This window comes from Silene latifolia, chromosome 6, assembly GCF_048544455.1.
Source record: "Silene latifolia isolate original U9 population chromosome 6, ASM4854445v1, whole genome shotgun sequence".
Lineage (NCBI taxonomy): Eukaryota > Viridiplantae > Streptophyta > Magnoliopsida > Caryophyllales > Caryophyllaceae > Silene > Silene latifolia.
Window position 1 is genome coordinate 2,701,614 of NC_133531.1, and position 16,811 is coordinate 2,718,424.

At 35.9% G+C, this 16,811-nt stretch overlaps 2 protein-coding genes across 2 annotated transcripts; one reads left to right on the forward strand and one right to left on the reverse strand.

The window, feature by feature from the left end:
* Window positions 1-2,143: 2,143 nt before the first annotated feature.
* LOC141585962 (leucine carboxyl methyltransferase 1 homolog) lies at window positions 2,144-10,643 on the forward strand. Its single transcript, XM_074407048.1, has 13 exons — window positions 2,144-2,328; window positions 4,310-4,398; window positions 4,490-4,620; window positions 5,500-5,547; window positions 5,798-5,879; window positions 6,205-6,307; window positions 7,071-7,191; window positions 7,274-7,321; window positions 8,275-8,358; window positions 8,700-8,764; window positions 9,486-9,537; window positions 9,981-10,019; window positions 10,320-10,643. The coding sequence occupies exons 1-13, from the start codon at window positions 2,222-2,224 to the stop codon at window positions 10,401-10,403; spliced, it is 1,053 nt and encodes a 350-aa protein (XP_074263149.1). The 5' UTR covers window positions 2,144-2,221; the 3' UTR covers window positions 10,404-10,643.
* Window positions 10,644-11,091: 448 nt separating this feature from the next.
* Window positions 11,092-15,521, reverse strand: LOC141585961 (serine/threonine-protein kinase D6PKL1-like). Its single transcript, XM_074407047.1, has 3 exons — window positions 15,261-15,521; window positions 12,749-13,998; window positions 11,092-12,109 (listed from the first exon to the last, which is right to left on the reverse strand). Exons 2-3 carry the CDS (start codon window positions 13,948-13,950, stop codon window positions 11,239-11,241), a joined length of 2,073 nt encoding a protein of 690 aa, XP_074263148.1. The 5' UTR covers window positions 13,951-13,998; window positions 15,261-15,521; the 3' UTR covers window positions 11,092-11,238.
* Window positions 15,522-16,811: the final 1,290 nt, after the last annotated feature.

A 16,811-nucleotide genomic window follows, 5' to 3' on the forward strand; every position in this document is an offset into this window, starting at 1 on the left:
GGTTCGGAATGTTAGTTAACTTAATTGCTAAAGTTATATACATGTTTTGTGATCTATAACCTAAGTTCAATTATCGTCATTTAATATAATGACAGTATATTTATGCGTGTCCGGAAATATTACAGTGAATATCTAATAGCTAAAACAATAGTGGAAAATGACGCATATAAGGGAGATGGTTGTGAGTTCTTCCAAGGCTTAGTGAAAACATTTAACATTAGAATAACTAATTGTACGATAACTAAATGATATTAATGCCCATCTGGGAACGGATAATATTTATGACAACGTGTTAGGCCGTCTAGGACTAAAGGAATGCGACAGTGTTTAATAAGGGAGTGTTTGATGGGGTGTTGTGGTTCGGCGAGTTAAGGACGATCTATTGTGGGAGATGAAGGTGGCACAAGGAGACACGAAGGAGACAAAGGTGGGAGTGATAGGCGAGAAACAAAGTGTAGTGTTAACAAGCAGGAGCAGCTTGAGTGGGGAATGCGGAGAAGGGTTCAACACGTGGCCCGTGGGTGAGGTCGAGTGGGAGTATGGTGAAAATTAATGTCATTGTCGGGGTTCTCGAGGGTATGGGAATGGGGTTCGGGGTTGTTTGTCGAGAGGATTTGGGTCGGGTGGTATGGGTTGTGACTGTTCAGACGAAGGATATTCGGGAGTCGAAGGTGGTAGAGGCAAAAACTTTGCTTATAAGACCTAAAAAAAAAAGGAGACAAACTATTCAAGCTATTTACGACACCAGAAGCGAGGAAAAGGCGAGTTGCTTTTAGTTTATGAGGGCATCTTTCATTTATGTAATTTTTTTGATTACGTTAGGTTTTCTTCCACACATTGAGACTCGAATAGAGTAGCTCATACGTTAACACAAGCTGAACCATGGAGTTATGGTAGAAGAGGTTGGATTGGCGATCCTCCTAAAAAACCTTGCCGAAGCCGTATCTTTTGATATGATATCTATAATATAATAATCTCTTCAGAAAACAATATTTGTTTTCATTCAAATTCTTTCTTATCACGGTTCACCCATGTGGATAAGATTATATTTGTTACTAAATTAATCATAATTGTTTTTGGAAAGCCATCCAAGCGACGAAACAATTAAGAGTTAAGAAAATAACTAAATAACTAAATGCAAACAAATAAAATAACATTTGTACATTAAGGTAAAATAACAGATTAAAAGTATTTTGGGTTCCTATGAACATTATTGATATATGCACTGAATTTTGCATCAAGGTGGTTTAAGAAAGTTAATAAAAGGTATTTACAGATGTTGAAAGATATGACCATCAAGGCATCAAATGATGTGAATTAGTGCCAACAGTTTTCGAAGTTGATTTTCCTCAACCAAAACTAAAAGTCATATATCATTCATTACATTTCCATCAAATGATGTGAATTAGTGCCAATAGTTTTCGAAGTTGATTTTCCTCAACCAAAACTAAAAGTCATATATCATTCATTACATTTCATAACCTTATGGTCATACTAAGATTAGATGACGTCTTTTGATGTGTAATAAAGTCGAGAGATGATCAAAAACATCAGTATTTCAGTAACTAAGTAAGCACACACCATTATTATTAATTCATATGCCCGATCAATCTATATAGGTCACATCAGTAACTAAGTAAGCACACACCATTATTATTACAAAGATGTATCAATGTACTCCCTCCTATCCACTCTTTTCTTCCCTATTTCCTAAAATGGATTATTCAGATTTTCTTCTCCTTTCTTTTTTGAGAAAGTTTTTATTAATATAATAATCATACATCTCTCCACTCAACAAACCTCACTATATTCTTTATTAATATTTAATTCTAATTATTCCTACCTCTCTCCAATAACCAAACCCCACTCATCTCCTTTATTAATATTTAATCATAATTATTCATACCTCTCTCCAATTATCAAACCTCACTCATATCTTTATCAATATTATACTCCACACCCTTAATCTCCGTGCCTACTTCAAATGGGAAGAAAAGAATGGATGGAAGGGAGTATTTTATTACTTAAAATAAGGTAATGTATTTCTTATATGATTTTTCAGAGTGATTGTATTTTTAGCTAAGACTCTACCCACTTTGTTAGAAAAAAAAAAAAAAAAAAAAAGATACTACGAGTCGAGAAAACCTTTTTCTTTTTCTAAATAGAAAGAACCGCCCACAAACCACAATTGCGTTAAACTGCATATATATCCATCAGAACTATGAACCCAGAATCAAATCCTTTGAAAATGGCAGCAAACACAGCAGATACACGCAGCAACACTGTTGCGGTCCAAGCTACCAATGATGATGCTTCCGCTAGCAAATTGTAATCCTTTTTATTCACCTTATTTTGGTATTTATAATCTGTATTAACATTAATTTAACACTACCCTTTTATTTAATCGATATATTATTTGATTTAAATCATCAATTTATTCATTTTTCTGTGAATATTTTCTGGGTTTTTTGTGTTTATGATGTTTAGGGCGTATTTTGCTCATGTTTGTGTTATTTGAGTTGCAAATGATGAGGAAGATACCCAATTGGTAGGTTATTTTTGGGTTTATTGATATGATGTGTAGTGAAGTATCGCAAATTCTTATGTAAGGCGGTTTTATGTTAATGAGAAGTATAGGAATAGGTTTCTCCACATGGGTAATTTTGATCATGTTTGTGTTACATGAGTTGCAATGATAAGGAAGATACCCAATTGGTAGGTTGGGTAATTTTGATCATGTTTGTGTTAGTTGAGTAGTAAATGGTAAGGGAGATACCCAATTGGTAGGTTATTTTTGGGTACTTATTAATTTGATGTGTAGTTAAGCATGGCAAATTCTTATGTAAGGCGGTTTTATATTAATGTGAAGTATAGGAATTGTTTTCTCCACATGGGTAATTTTGTTCATGTGTGTGTTACATGAGTTGCAATGATAAGGAAGATACCCAATTGGTAGGTTATTTTTGGGTATTTGTTGGGTTTTATTGATTTGATGTGTAATGAAGTATTACAAATTCTTATATAAGGCGGTTTTATATTAATGTGAAGTATAGGAATCGTTTTCTCCACATGGGTAATAAAGGTTTTGATGAGTAATGTTCGGTGGTTAGAGCTGCAGTAAGTTAGTATTTTGATTCTAATATATTCTTTGTTCAAGAGTTGAGACTTGATTAATTGTCGCGGGAAGGAAGTATACGCAGTTTGCCAATGCTTTATATTCTGGATTCGTGTTTTTAAAGTGGATGAGTGGTGTAATGGATCAAGGCATCAAGCCTTCAATGGTCGATAATGTGGGAAAAAATGTCATTTGAGACCCCTCTTAAGGCTATGTGTGCTATCCTTTGACATTTATTATTGTTTTCGGATCCAGTGACACCTAGGCAATGTGTTAGAAAATTGTGTTGTCCATATTGATGTGATTTTAGCTCATTGTAAAACAGATTAATCTTACTTTCATCGTGATCGTACCTGAAAAGTCTCCTTAGTAGATAATCTAAGAGATAGGTGTGATAATGATGAGCCTTATCGATTGGCAATGTCACGTGGCAAGTGAGTTAAGGGGTGATAATAAAGAATATCTTGATTAACGATAACTTACAACTGTCCTATTGACATTCTGATGTTAAGATTTCAGATATACATAGAATATTTTAGGTTTCCAGCAAGAAAGTGGTTAACTTACTAAACTAGGATGCAAGGTTACCGGATTTGCTCAACCTCTCGTGAATGTGTTTTGCTTAAAATCTACGTATCATACATCTTATAAGAGTGTATCACATATCCGCCATGGCTTATTCATATCGATTTAGGCAGCCTTGCTATGATGTGGCTTTCTTAAGTCGGTTCTTGATGGTCCATTAGACCATGGTAGTTTTCTGCCCTTATCCCACAAATTTATGTGAAGGCATACACAATCACACTAAATCTTGTACTCCGTAAGACATTCATGAACAATGTTGAGCCATGCTCGCTCGTATTTGGTGATGATCCCTGACAAGCCGGTCAGTCAAATATACACAAATATGCTTAACGACCGAGTTAGTTCAAATACTTAATGCAAAGCGGGAGCTGACTTGAATGGTCAACTTTTAAAAGCAAATCTATAGCACCATTAAATTTATCTTATCAAAATCCGAAAGTTTCTGTTAACAACCAAGAAATCTATAGCACCATAAAAAATAAATTTTATCAAAATCCGAAAGTTTCAGTTAACAACCAAGAAATTGTAGCATGTATGTGTCGGCTTATCCTTTTCGAAAAAATGCAGGTCTTGTTATGCCCTTACATGTCCTACTTTCAACTGATACAGGTCTTGTGTTAAAAAGGGATACATGAGAGATGATTACGTACACTTCTTTGTGAGAAGGCCCGTGAGGAGATCTCCTATAATTAATCGTGGTATAAATTAAGTTCGACAAATTTGACGTTTTTAACAGGCTGTGTTATATCTGTTTCACTTATATGTTTTTGTGCACCTTTCCTTTTCAAGGATATTATGCCCGTTTCGCTGCTGTGCGCCAGCTTCTTGACCAGTTTCTGAATTCGGATACTCATGATGGTGCTAAGAAGCAAGTCTTGTCACTTGGAGCTGGCTTTGATACAACATTTTTTCAGTTACAGGTATATTGTATTTCCTATGTATAGTAGGCTTTGGAATATTATTAGCATCCACTCCTTTTAGAGTTTCAGTCCTTGCTATTATCTGACTTGCAAAATGGGATCGCTTAACTAGTGTGATAAGAATTGCAACAGCAGTTTTTATGTATGTGCTGAAAGTAAGGTGTTCATTTGGTACTTTAACTTTCAGGGGACGTTTTTACAGCGGAGTCATAGGGAATTAGAGATACATACATCTGATATAACACTCTTCCTGTGTTTTCTAGTTTTGCCCTCAGATCTTGATTTCATATTAGGACAACTTGAACTTGTCTGTGAAATCTTCCACTTTTGTTGAAGCCTGACTCTTTGTCACTAAGGAGATAAGGGGGCACGGTGTAGTAGCCTTACTCTTTGGTATAGAGAAAAAACACACAGATACTGTTCTCAGTTGACCCATAATTGAAACATTGCTGAGAAGTGCATCGATGGTTGCTATTTTTGCTAACTCACAATATAGGCACTAAGAAACGCATGCCTTTTAAATGACCGTTGTGCTTCTTTCTTTCTCTATCAATTTGAAAGAGAAGAACTCGAGTCTTCGACGCCATTGAAATTGAAAAAGTTTTCTACTGAGAATTTGGTGGAAGGATTTTTTTTTTTTATTTTTTTTTTTATTTTTGCTGATGTGTTACGGTTTTCTGTTAATTGTAACTAAAATGCTTTATGCAGCCGCCACTTTTGCTTTTATTTTTATTGTCATCTGGTAAATTGGTATTTTAGATGTCTAGGAAAAGGGCCTCTGAGCATTTTATTCTGATGTTTAAGAATTTTAAATTTACAAATAATCGATTGTTATGTTTGGAAAGCTGATGTAAGAAAATCACTGTATTGTTTTAACAGGAAGAGGGAAAATCACCACATTTATATGTTGAGCTGGATTTCAAGGAGGTAATTTTTTTGTTGTCTTTTTAAAGTTTTATCAAATGCTATAATGCATTTGATGCGTTGCTTTTAATTATATTTTCTGTGTGGAGCGTAGATGCTGTAATTCTTTGGGTAGGCTATTTTGTTTAGGCCATGAACTAGGATCATTGAAAACTTCAGAGACCAACCTGTATCTGCAACTGAGATGAGGAATATACTTCATCTGTCGTTGTTTTTGTGTGTCAATAAGAACTTATATAAACTGTTTCTTCAGGTCACTAGTAAAAAGGCAGCCTTGATTGAGATCCATGAGGAGATGAGGCAAAAAATTGGTGTAACAGCTTCAATTTCGACAGGTAACACTTCCAGGTTCTTCCTACTGTAATAAATAAGTGGTTACAAGTAAATTGTGTACCCTTACTTAACAAAAAAAAAAAAAAAGTCGCTCAAGTCTTTATATTTAAAATTTGAGGAAAAGGTCAGATTTCTTTATTCTATAAATCACAGATATAGGTGATCATGTTGTGTGTCTTTTCCTTGACTTACTGATTTGAGATCTTGTGCTCAATTTCATTTGTGTTTGTTGCAGATATATCATGATTTATCTGCGTGGCTCTCTTTCTTTATTAATCGAGAGCTTGCATTGCTACTGATATGAAAAAAAAAATTTGGCCTCTGCAGATACTGGAGAAGTGCATGGTGATCATTACAAATTGCTCCCTGTCGATCTAAGGGATATACAAAACTTAAATGAGATTATAGCACTCGCAAACCTTGATCCCAGGTATCTATGATATATTTCTTTACAGTTTATATATAGTATATGTGGATGAAGGGGTTTAACTTCATGTTTTTGTCTTTAGTCTTTGAACGTTGCTTTTGTTTACTTCTAACTGTTTTTTTTTTTTTTTTATGGATCTAGTCTTTCTTATATTTTCTAGTGTTTTGTATCAGTAGCTCCTCCTCACACTTATCTCTTCCATTTAAAACTTTTCTTAGCTCTCATTCAGAAGGCTTTAAGCCCCTCGATATTTTACTCAATCAAGTTCTCACTTCCACTTTGGAATCAGTGAAACTGAACAAATTCTAGAGGTTCTTGAAAATCAATTAGCAGAACCTTGGCAGTGAAGTTGTTACTAGAGATGTAATGGTAAGCTTGTAATTGGATTTAGACACAAATAAGCGACTTAATTCAAGTTCTCACTTCCACTTTGGAAGCAGTGAAACTGAACAAATTCTAGATGTTCTTGAAAATCAATTAGCAGAACCTTGGCTGTGAAATTGTTACTAGAGATGTAATGGTAAGCTTGTAATTGGATCTAGACACAAATACGCGAGTTAATTTGTTTTTTTCATTGATGTATGCGCGGTTTTTGTGGTGCACTTCCTATAGAAATCTATATTCGTATGATTGTCAATATGGTGAAAATAATCTTATTGTGTTCGTTGTGGATGCTATCTCTGTTTCTTTTACCCATTTCCAAATGTAAGCGACATGTTGGAGAATTTGTCTGATATAGTTGGCTTTGTTCTGATGACATTATCAGTCTGCCAACATTTATCATTGCAGAGTGTGTTTTGATATACTTGGATCCGGAGTCCAGCCGTTCAATAGTTGGTTGGGCTTCAAAAACATTCTCTACAGCTGTATTTTTCTTGTATGAACAGGTAGGAGTTACATGGCAGCTGTACTTTTGTTGAAGCTAGTTTCTTTATGCTGGGTTCTCATTTATTTTTTTGTTCCTCACAGATTCATCCAGACGATGCTTTTGGGGAACAAATGATCCGTAATTTGGAGGTACAAGATCTTCCAATAATTCTATAACAACTTTAAGCCTTCAATCATCAGGATCACCTGATTCCCCAACTCCCTGCAAATGATGTGGTTGGTTGCTATATTGATTCTTAATTAACCAATGACTGCCTATATCACAATTGGCATACTTTGGCGTGCTACGTAGAAGCGACTTATTTCCTTGTGCATTTCACTTAGTTATTTCTGTCTCACCTTTTGCTAGTAAAATGAAATTTTATGACTTTATCCTTTATTCGTAAGTATTAGAACATCATAAATCCGTAACAAAAGTTTAATACAGCGTGCATTCTGTAATTCATTATCAGACGGATTGCCCCACTAACATTCTGGGAATTGGTCAGTGTTGTCAATTGAAGCTGTGTGTTTAGCCTCAACTTCATGGTTACCCTGAATTTGGATCAAGATGTTAGTCTCATGTCCTCCCTTGCTGCCCACTATTGGCATCATAATTTTTACCAGCATCATGTTAATTCTGTCAACGCGTTTGACTGTACCCCTAGTGGAGAAGTGTTGATTCTACGGAGCCACCATTGGCTCAGAAAATGGAATTTTTTTTATTTTATTTTTTGGTAACCGGATCAACTTCTAAAATATTGGTGTATAAGAATCACAAAATTTTGGTTAGACTTTAACGTCTCTTTATTTAAAACATAGTTGCGGTAATGGGATGACCAGATGGCATATTTCATGAATTTACGCTTCGTTTTTCCTTTCCGCGTGTATTTGTAAGGCTTGGTCGTATGAATAATACGTGGAAATTGAAATTCTCCTGTTCCCTGTTTCATTATCATTTACAGAATTACAGTGAATATGCCAAAAGCTTTTAGGTGTCTTTAGCCGCACTGCCCGCCTAACTCTTTCAACTCATTTCTGATTTCAGTTAATCTTCTGCACGTTGTAATACAATCATTTTCTCCGTATTGTTTCTCTTGCAGAGTCGTGGCTGTGGCCTCTTAGGTATACATGCTACACCAACTTTGGAGGCCAAAGAAAGACTTTTCCTTGATCAAGGATGGCAGGTATAGATGTAACTAACTGTTTTAAATTCTTTATGATTACTCATTTACTTCTTTAGGTAGGAACCTAGGATCCGATTGTCAGCAATTGTGACTGTAAGTCTGTAACCAGGGCGAGAGTTTTGTTTTGTTTATTCGTCCTAAATATTTTAGAAACTATTTACATGTAATGAGGGAGGTTCTGATAGCTTACCACACAAATGAAATTACGTGTCTAGGTTGCTCAATACTTGGTTTAGTTGCAGAGTATACAATGATTACTACATGGTTGTTTAAAGGGTGAGCCATTATCCTTTTACTTCATCATTCCTAAATACAATTGTTTACTATGTTTGACCTGCCAGAGGGCCGTTGCTTGGGACATGCTGCGAATTTACAGTGAATTTATTGATCGACACGAAAGAATGAGGTTCGTATTCATTTAAGTTGCATGTGGCAAATAGCAGTTTTTTTATTACTGTAAGCTTTCTTAAATAAATTCTTATGGCGTTAATTCGTTATTGTCAGGACAAATATTTCATGATGGTTTTCACTTGTGTATTTCTTCTTACAAATTACAGAGTACAGTTTTATATTTGTGGGTTTCCAGGTATATATTGATGAGATATTGTGTGCATAGACTGTTGGATAGTACGGAGTAATGTTTATGAGGGGCTCATGCGTGCAGTTCTTCGCACATACATAATGCACATACAAACAGATCCATATAATTTCCTTGGCCTTCAAATGTATAACATTCAAGTGAAAATATTTTTTGCCTAACTGGATAGTCCTCGGCTCCCCGCATCATATTACTCTTTTTTCAGTTAATGTGCTTGTCCCTAGAAATAGTCTTATGTTTCTTACACAAGGGAAGGCGTTGTTCATCCGATCTAAATGTTTAATTATTGTTAGCTGTTCTTACTTATTTGCCTGAGCATGAGCTTGTGTTGCTTTTATTTCCTTTAACTTCCTCTTATGTTCATGTTCCTCATACGTCTGTATGTGATTATGTCGCCCATTTTCTCATATTCTGGATTTTGTGATTAAATTGATCTTCTTTTATGCTTAGAATAATATCTGATTTTTCATTCTTCTTGTTACTTCATCAACTTCACCTGATTAATTTTCGTTTATACTCTTGTTAACAGGATTGAGCGCCTGGAGCTTTTTGACGAATTTGAGGAGTGGTATATGATGCAGGCATGTTCCACTTTCGAGTATTTTATTACGACACTTTTGAGCTATATTTAGCGCTTGAGAGGAACTATACTCGCTTTAAGATGCTAAACAAAGAACCCCCGATCTTTGCATAACCCGTCTCATATGAGTTTTTGTCTTCCACTAGTCTAAAGTTCACGACAAATGACAAAATCATTGCCATCAATGCTCCATACTGTTTCCACCTGTAGATTCAAACTGTAGATTATGAACTCCTCTCTTCCCCTCCATTTCTCTATAACCAAACACGATGTAAATGGAAGATAATGTGGCAGTCGTCCAAAATTCCGTCTTTGACGGAGTACAGTGGGAAATGACGGAGTACAGTGGGAAATGGATGATTTTTGGTTGAATACCAAAGATTGAATTTAATCTAGTTCAATGTGATTTACTTACACGGCTCTCTGTTTCGCTCCTATGTGCAGGAACACTATTGTGTGGCTTATGCTATCAATGATGCCTTGGTATATTCTTGCCTCCTGATATACATTACTCCGTATTATTTTATTGATTAAACGACCAAAAACAAAAACATTTTCACCAGGCTAGATATTTTTTTTTTTTTGAGAAAAATGTTAAATAGCGAAATTATTTATTTTGGTGACTTAAACTAAGACAGGAATTGCACCATCACCCGACATATATTTAGAAAAACCAAAGCTGACGTCGTTTGGCCAACTTAAATGAAGACCATAAAAATCCGGTTTTACGTAAACCAATCCGGTTTTCTTTTTTATTGTCTGATTGTGAAAATTATGGTTCAGGGCATATTTGAGAATTTCGGCTTCCATGCAAAACCCAAACTTTCTCCACGCTCCTTACGCCCCAAAAAAAAGAAGCACCAGTAAAGAAGATAATACACCTTCCTCCTGAAAGCACAGTATTTTTCGTGAAGTCGGGTCTCTCGTTCTATTGTCAGGACTCAGGATCTTGTTTATTTTGTCTTTTTTGTTTTCCCTCATCCCGGATTTATTCTGGAAAACCCTTGATGCCCACATCGCCGATAATGTATAATTGTTTTTCATGTACACTTGTACTCTGGAATTGGTGATTACAGAATTCATAATAGGGTTAATGATTTGGTTGCATCCGTGTATACTCAATTTTTTTTTTTCGAGTTTAGAGCTTACATGATTCTAATCCTTGTTGGCCTATTGTATAACTAGTGGCGGTCGCCTTCCTTTATATCAATGAATAAGTCTTGCATATATTTTCCTTCTATAAGTGTCACATGAAGGATGAGGCTTATATATTATTCAATGAAATGGAGAGAGCATGCAACTCGGCGAGGAGGGGGAATCGAACCTGAGACCTATTGTCCAGGATACCTCCATCCCTTGTGCCAATAGATACCGGTTTCCTTGACCAATTGTAATTGTTAAATGTCACTTCCACCACTAACCTTGATCTATTAAAGAGACCTTAGTCTCGTGATTAAGATGAAGATTTGGACGATAGAACTTCAAATCCGCCACAACTTGGCTAACCCGATAGATGTATCTTTATGTTTATGTTGGTTGTTATTCTGCCTCAATGTGAAAAAACATCATCATCTAACTCACATAAATATAAAAATTTCCAAATAAATTGAAGTGGAAGTTTCTAAGTATGAAAGATGAACTAGTAAAACATGCATCTAACAATAATAGCACACGAGCCGAATTCTGTCCAGAAACCCGAATTCTAAAAGAATTCAAAGTCCAAATACTTACCGCCAGCCGGCTTTACGTCATTACTGGGTGGCACCCTTTTGCTGACATTACCGACTCGGGTTGTGTCAGCCGGGGCAAACTTACCAGGTGACTCCATTTCAACGGGTCTTGGTATCTCCGGGGGTGTACTGCACCGTATCAGAGCCCAGTTAACTCCTTCGAAGAAAGGATGTTGCTTGATCTCAGTTGCACCCCTCTTCACCCCAAGCCGGTTTTGTGGCTCCTTGACCAGCAAACCCCGAATCAAATCTCGACTTGCATAGCTTGTCGAGGGTGAATCCGGGAATTTCAGCTGTTGTCCGACTACATTAAACAGCGTGGCTCGATTGCCTGAGCCCTTGAAAGGAGTTTTACCATATAACAGTTCGTGTAAGAAAATACCGAATGTCCACCAATCGACAGCACTACCATGGCCTTCTCCCTTGATGATTTCCGGGGCTAGGTATTCGTGTGTCCCAACGAACGACATGGACCGCGCTTGCGTGGGTTCTGCAGCAAGTTCAGGCAAACTGTTGGATGGAGACCCTGGATCATTTTTAGGATGTTTCGTCTTTTTCTTGTTTTTCTTCGGAAATATACTAGGGAGGAAGCATGCTGGTTGGATACAAACGGTTGAGGGCTCGATACAAGCTGGCTGCACGCAAAAGGCATTTCCAGAGCCGGAATCATAAGAAGATTTTATTAGGGTCGGCGAGAAGGTGCATCGCAAAGAAAGATCAAAATCTGAGAGCATTATATGGCCGTCTTCCCGGACTAAGACATTTTCGGGTTTCAGATCCCTGTAGATAACTCCCAGCATGTGAAGATACTCTAGTGACAGCAATACTTCAGCAGCATAAAATCTGTTTGAGCAACAAAAAAAAAAAAAATTAAAGGGTAAATCCCGAGAAACTAAACTTACGCACACAGCAACAACACGGAAAAAACCGTTTCTAGATGACCGACAATGTACATTCCGCTGACTGATACTTCATACGGAATCCTAAACAAGGCAGTCATGTACTCATGTTGGTACTTTGGCGAACATTTTTTTTTTCCACCGTAATCCCAAACATAAAAATAATGAAATTTTTTCGATCCACTAGAAACGAAACTCCAGTTACCCTCATTCAAAGAAGGGAAAATGCACGCGGTGCCCTTGAAGTTTCGAATTTTGCCCGAAATACCCAATTTTTTGTTCCGGAAAACTTCTATGAGGCTATAACTCGTGTCTACGAGTTCAGAAAGTGATAATTTTTTTTTCAAATCGATTATCTTTCCGAGAACTATGATTTGGGAAAAAAAATTGTCGTATTTGGATCCCGTGGCTAGGAGTTTTTGTACGTCAAAGTTTTTTTTACCGAACAAACTTTGAGTGACAGATAAATGTTTCCCGGGTTGCCGCAGTTTTCACAGGCAAGCATCAGTACTGTATCATCTATGAAGCAATAATAGCATAAAAGTTAAACATGGACAAGAAAAACATGCATGATGACTCATACCGTGCAGCATACTCAGAGAAATGTTTCCCAGGTTGCCGTTGTCTTAAAGTGTGAAGATCGCCACCAGGACAGTACTCCATCACCAAACACGAGAATCTATCAGTCTCAAAATGAGTATACAAAGTCGGTAGAAATGGATGGTCAAGGAGCTGCAAAATCTCTCGTTCTGTTTGAGCTCTATTCAACTTCTTCCTAGCAGCAAGAGATGACTTGTCCATTACTTTCATAGCAAAGTAACAACGGGTCCCACTTAGCTCGGAAAGATACACGCTCCCTATATCTCCGCACCCTAGCCGTTTTAGTAGCCTAAAATGGCTCATACCCAAGATTCCATCGCGAGACCTAATGGCAAGGATAGCCTTCCATCTAGGGTCATTCCCTTTATGCGGCTTATTAGCACTTCCCGTAAGGTTACTCCAATTACTATCATCACTAAGACCGCTACTATCACTTGCACGACTCATACTAGTTTTTGTGCTCTCAAGTGAATCTCCTTTGACATAAGTTTTTGTATACTCAAAATTCTTATCGATGCTCAACATTCCATCACTTACGACTCCATCACTTCTATACGTACTTGCACAGCTATTAGCGATGCTCATAGATCTTACTACACTAGTACTATCGACACTACTCAAAGGGCTTGGAGGCAAAGACGCGTCCCAAACACATTCCCTGTCATCAGGGTTAGGTGTCGGAGATGCGTCAGTATTTTGTGAGGCTCGAGGAACTAGAAATGGAGATGATACCGCATTCAAATCATTTGGTTCTTCAGCCCCTCTTTTAATGGGAGGGACTTGGAGAGAAAGATCGTCAAGGAAAGGACCCTTTACCGACATGCTCTTCAACAAGGATCCGCCATCTGGCTTCTTCTGTCCTATAGGCACATACACCGGTCTCATTAAATCAGTATCAACGGGTTCTGGAGGATGACTAGCGCCAGAAAAGGAACGTGACCCGATATCTTCATTAGAATCAGCACTTCTACTTGATGTGACAACATCCAACATCAGTTCATCTTGCTCTTGTAGGGAGGTTTTACCCTTCCATGGCCTTGTAGGAACAGGAAAATCTAGGTCTTTGGAATCTCGTCCTTTAGACCGATTTAACTGTTCTCTAGCAGAGATCACCGTGTTCCCGAGTATCAGGCTAGCAGAAGGTAAATGAGCAGGAACTGACTTTAACTCTGGAATCCTCTCCATTCTGGTTCACCAAAAAACATCACAAATAACTCCAGCCGCAAATTCGCTCTGCAAATGAAATTACAATTAGCTAAAGAAAACATCTTCTGATACTGCAATGCAGTATAATCTATGCTTCAGATTGAATCATATTATCCGGTAAAAGAAGATAATGTAAACCAGAGTTTTCGCATTAATTCCTAAAATCTAAAAGCACTCGCTACTACCTATGTTACTCCGACACTTCAATTTGGTTGCGTGTCAAATACTTGGAAGTGTCCGACACAACACAACACTTGACACTTCATTTTAAACAAAACAAATTTGAAAACTTCATGGAAAATAACCGTATCAGACACTCGGACACCTTGTCGTATCCACTTGCAGCCGAGTAAGGGTAAAATAGACTACTAGGCAGACAAACAAAAGCCATCAGCACAACACTTGACACTTCATTTTAAACAAAACAAAATTGAAAACTTCGCGGAAACTAACTATCCGACACGGCGTGCCGAGTCAGGGTAACATAGACTACTACTACTACCAGGCAGACCAAAAAAACTATCAACCAGAAAGAAGAGAAAAAAAAGGAAGGTAGTTAACTTACAATCAATATACTCTACAAGGGACTATGTCTACTCATTTAATCAAAGTGTTGAAAAAACATGATTTTACACAAAAAATCAATATTCCAAGTAAAAAAATTTAAAATGAAGACTTTAAATTTTGAACATAAAACAAGGAAATTGGAGATAATACTAGTTAATTAAGCAGTTTAAAGATGAGGCAATCAAGTTCTTAACTTGAGTAGCAATTTTAGTAATCAATATAATATGAACACATGATACATTGATACATTCACACCACAAAAAGAACAATCATAAGAAAACAAAAAAACAAAAAAAAAAATTATAAACAAAAAAGTAAATATACCCATGATTCCAAAAAGAAGAAAAAAGTGTCAAATTCTTTGATTAAATTAGGTCACCATCCATAATAACATAATTAATCAAAGTACCAACCTAATCCAACTCAATTAAACTAATTTAAGTATGACCCTTAAGTATAAAATTGCAAAAAATTAAACAAAACCAAGATAAATGTATCCCAACAAAACACCAATCAAACAAAAACAAAACGATCAATCATAATAATTAAACACAAATTCCTGTTTAAGACGGACATACCCGTTTTATACTTAAGATGGATATGACCGTCTTGAGGAAAACCAACTAAATAATTAAAACTTTAGCAAAAAAAAAAAAAAAAAAAAAAGCAATGATTACAACAATCAAATACAACAAATTAAGTAATTGGTGAAGTGGGCATACATAAAAAATGCTCCAAATTCCTGCAAATAACTCTTAAATTGAAATGCTGCAAAAACCCAGAAATTATACAGACAGAAAAATATGAACTATAGTGAAAAACACCCAATTTATTAATTAAAAGTGCCCTAATTAAATGGGAATTTAGAGAGAGAAATTGGGAGTATAAATGTGTTAAAATAGCAGAAAAAGGAAAAGCAGCTGAGAGTAGAGAATAGAATGCTGCTGAAAATTGTTCAAAGAAACAAACAGTACATGTTCTTTATAGTACAACTTTAATAGTATAAATTGTACTCCCTCCTATTCTAGATAAACCTCCCTATTCATGGAGGGCACTAGAATTAAGGAGAGGGATTAAAATAAGGTAAAGTATTGTAGTGGAGTTTGGTAATTGGAGAGAGGGAAGGTATTGTAGGGTAATATTGTAGGTGAGGTGATTAAAATAAGTATTGTTGTGGGGTAAGTTGATTAAAATAAGTATTGTTGTGGGGTGAGGTGGGGTATTGTTGTGGGGTAAGATGATTAAAATAAATATAAAACTTTACTAAATAAGGAAATAGGGAAGGTATTGTGAATAGATGAAAAAGGAAAGAGGGAAGTTTATGTAGAATAGGAGGGAGTATAAATATATAATTGTAATAGTAATAAAGTTTTGAACTTTATTGTAGTATTGTTGAATAGAGCTGCAAAAGAAGAAATCTTGATCATGTGTTCATGGAAGAGAGAGAAAAAGTTGAAGGGAGAGGGGACTGAGATAGAGGGAGGGACCAGAATGCCAGAGGAATAGAGGATGGATCAGTGTTTGGGATACTAGTGAGAGGGAGATCAAGAATAATTTCACCCGATTCTTGTCTAAGACCGTCTTAAAACGTGACGGTATTGAATTGAAATTTTAATCTTTAACTAGTATAGAGTAAAGTGCGAACGCATTATTTTAGATTGTCATGTGTAGAAACATGATTAACAATTAGCCTAATAACAATATATAAATGAACTTTGAATTTTATTTTTAATTATCTACAACTGTTAATGTGTAAAAATACTAAGAATTAAAATAGAATGAATTTTAATTTTTTACTCGGAATAAGTTTATGATTAAAAAAATAAGATTGTTAATTTAATTACAAAAACTTATGCTTATTTTTACGCATTTGAAACATATAACTATTTTTGTAATTTTTTTTACAATATACGGAGTAATAATTTAAACGGAGTTAAAAATTTAAAGAATAAAAAAGTGAAAAGCACACACTGATTTTAATAATATGAGTAAAATCTGCATTCGTTTTAAATATAAAATTTACGATATTTAAGATACATATATTGGACTAATGAGATAATAATGAATAAAATACATTTGGCCCAACTATAAAAGCTGCGGTGTTTAGTAAGATACTATTACACATAAAGACTGTATATTAGGTCCAATACATATCCAGATAAAATTAGGCCCAATTTCTAGCTAAAAGAATTTAGGCGGGAAAATTTTCAGTTTTCTTATTCTTTTAGTATAAGGGGGATTCATGAACCATCTTACCCGGTAATTTTCATCTT

Coding starts and splice junctions, on each gene's coding strand:
- LOC141585961 (XM_074407047.1), bottom strand. CDS start 13,950: ATGGAGAGGATTCCAGAGTTAAAGTCAGTTCCTGCTCATTTACCTTCT. Junction 12,110..12,748: donor TTCTCTGAGTATGCTGCACG/GTATGAGTCATC, acceptor TTGCTCAAACAG/ATTTTATGCTGCTGAAGTAT.
- LOC141585962 (XM_074407048.1), top strand. CDS start 2,222: ATGAACCCAGAATCAAATCCTTTGAAAATGGCAGCAAACACAGCAGAT. Junction 5,880..6,204: donor AACAGCTTCAATTTCGACAG/GTAACACTTCCA, acceptor TGGCCTCTGCAG/ATACTGGAGAAGTGCATGGT. Junction 7,322..8,274: donor AAATGATCCGTAATTTGGAG/GTACAAGATCTT, acceptor TTTCTCTTGCAG/AGTCGTGGCTGTGGCCTCTT.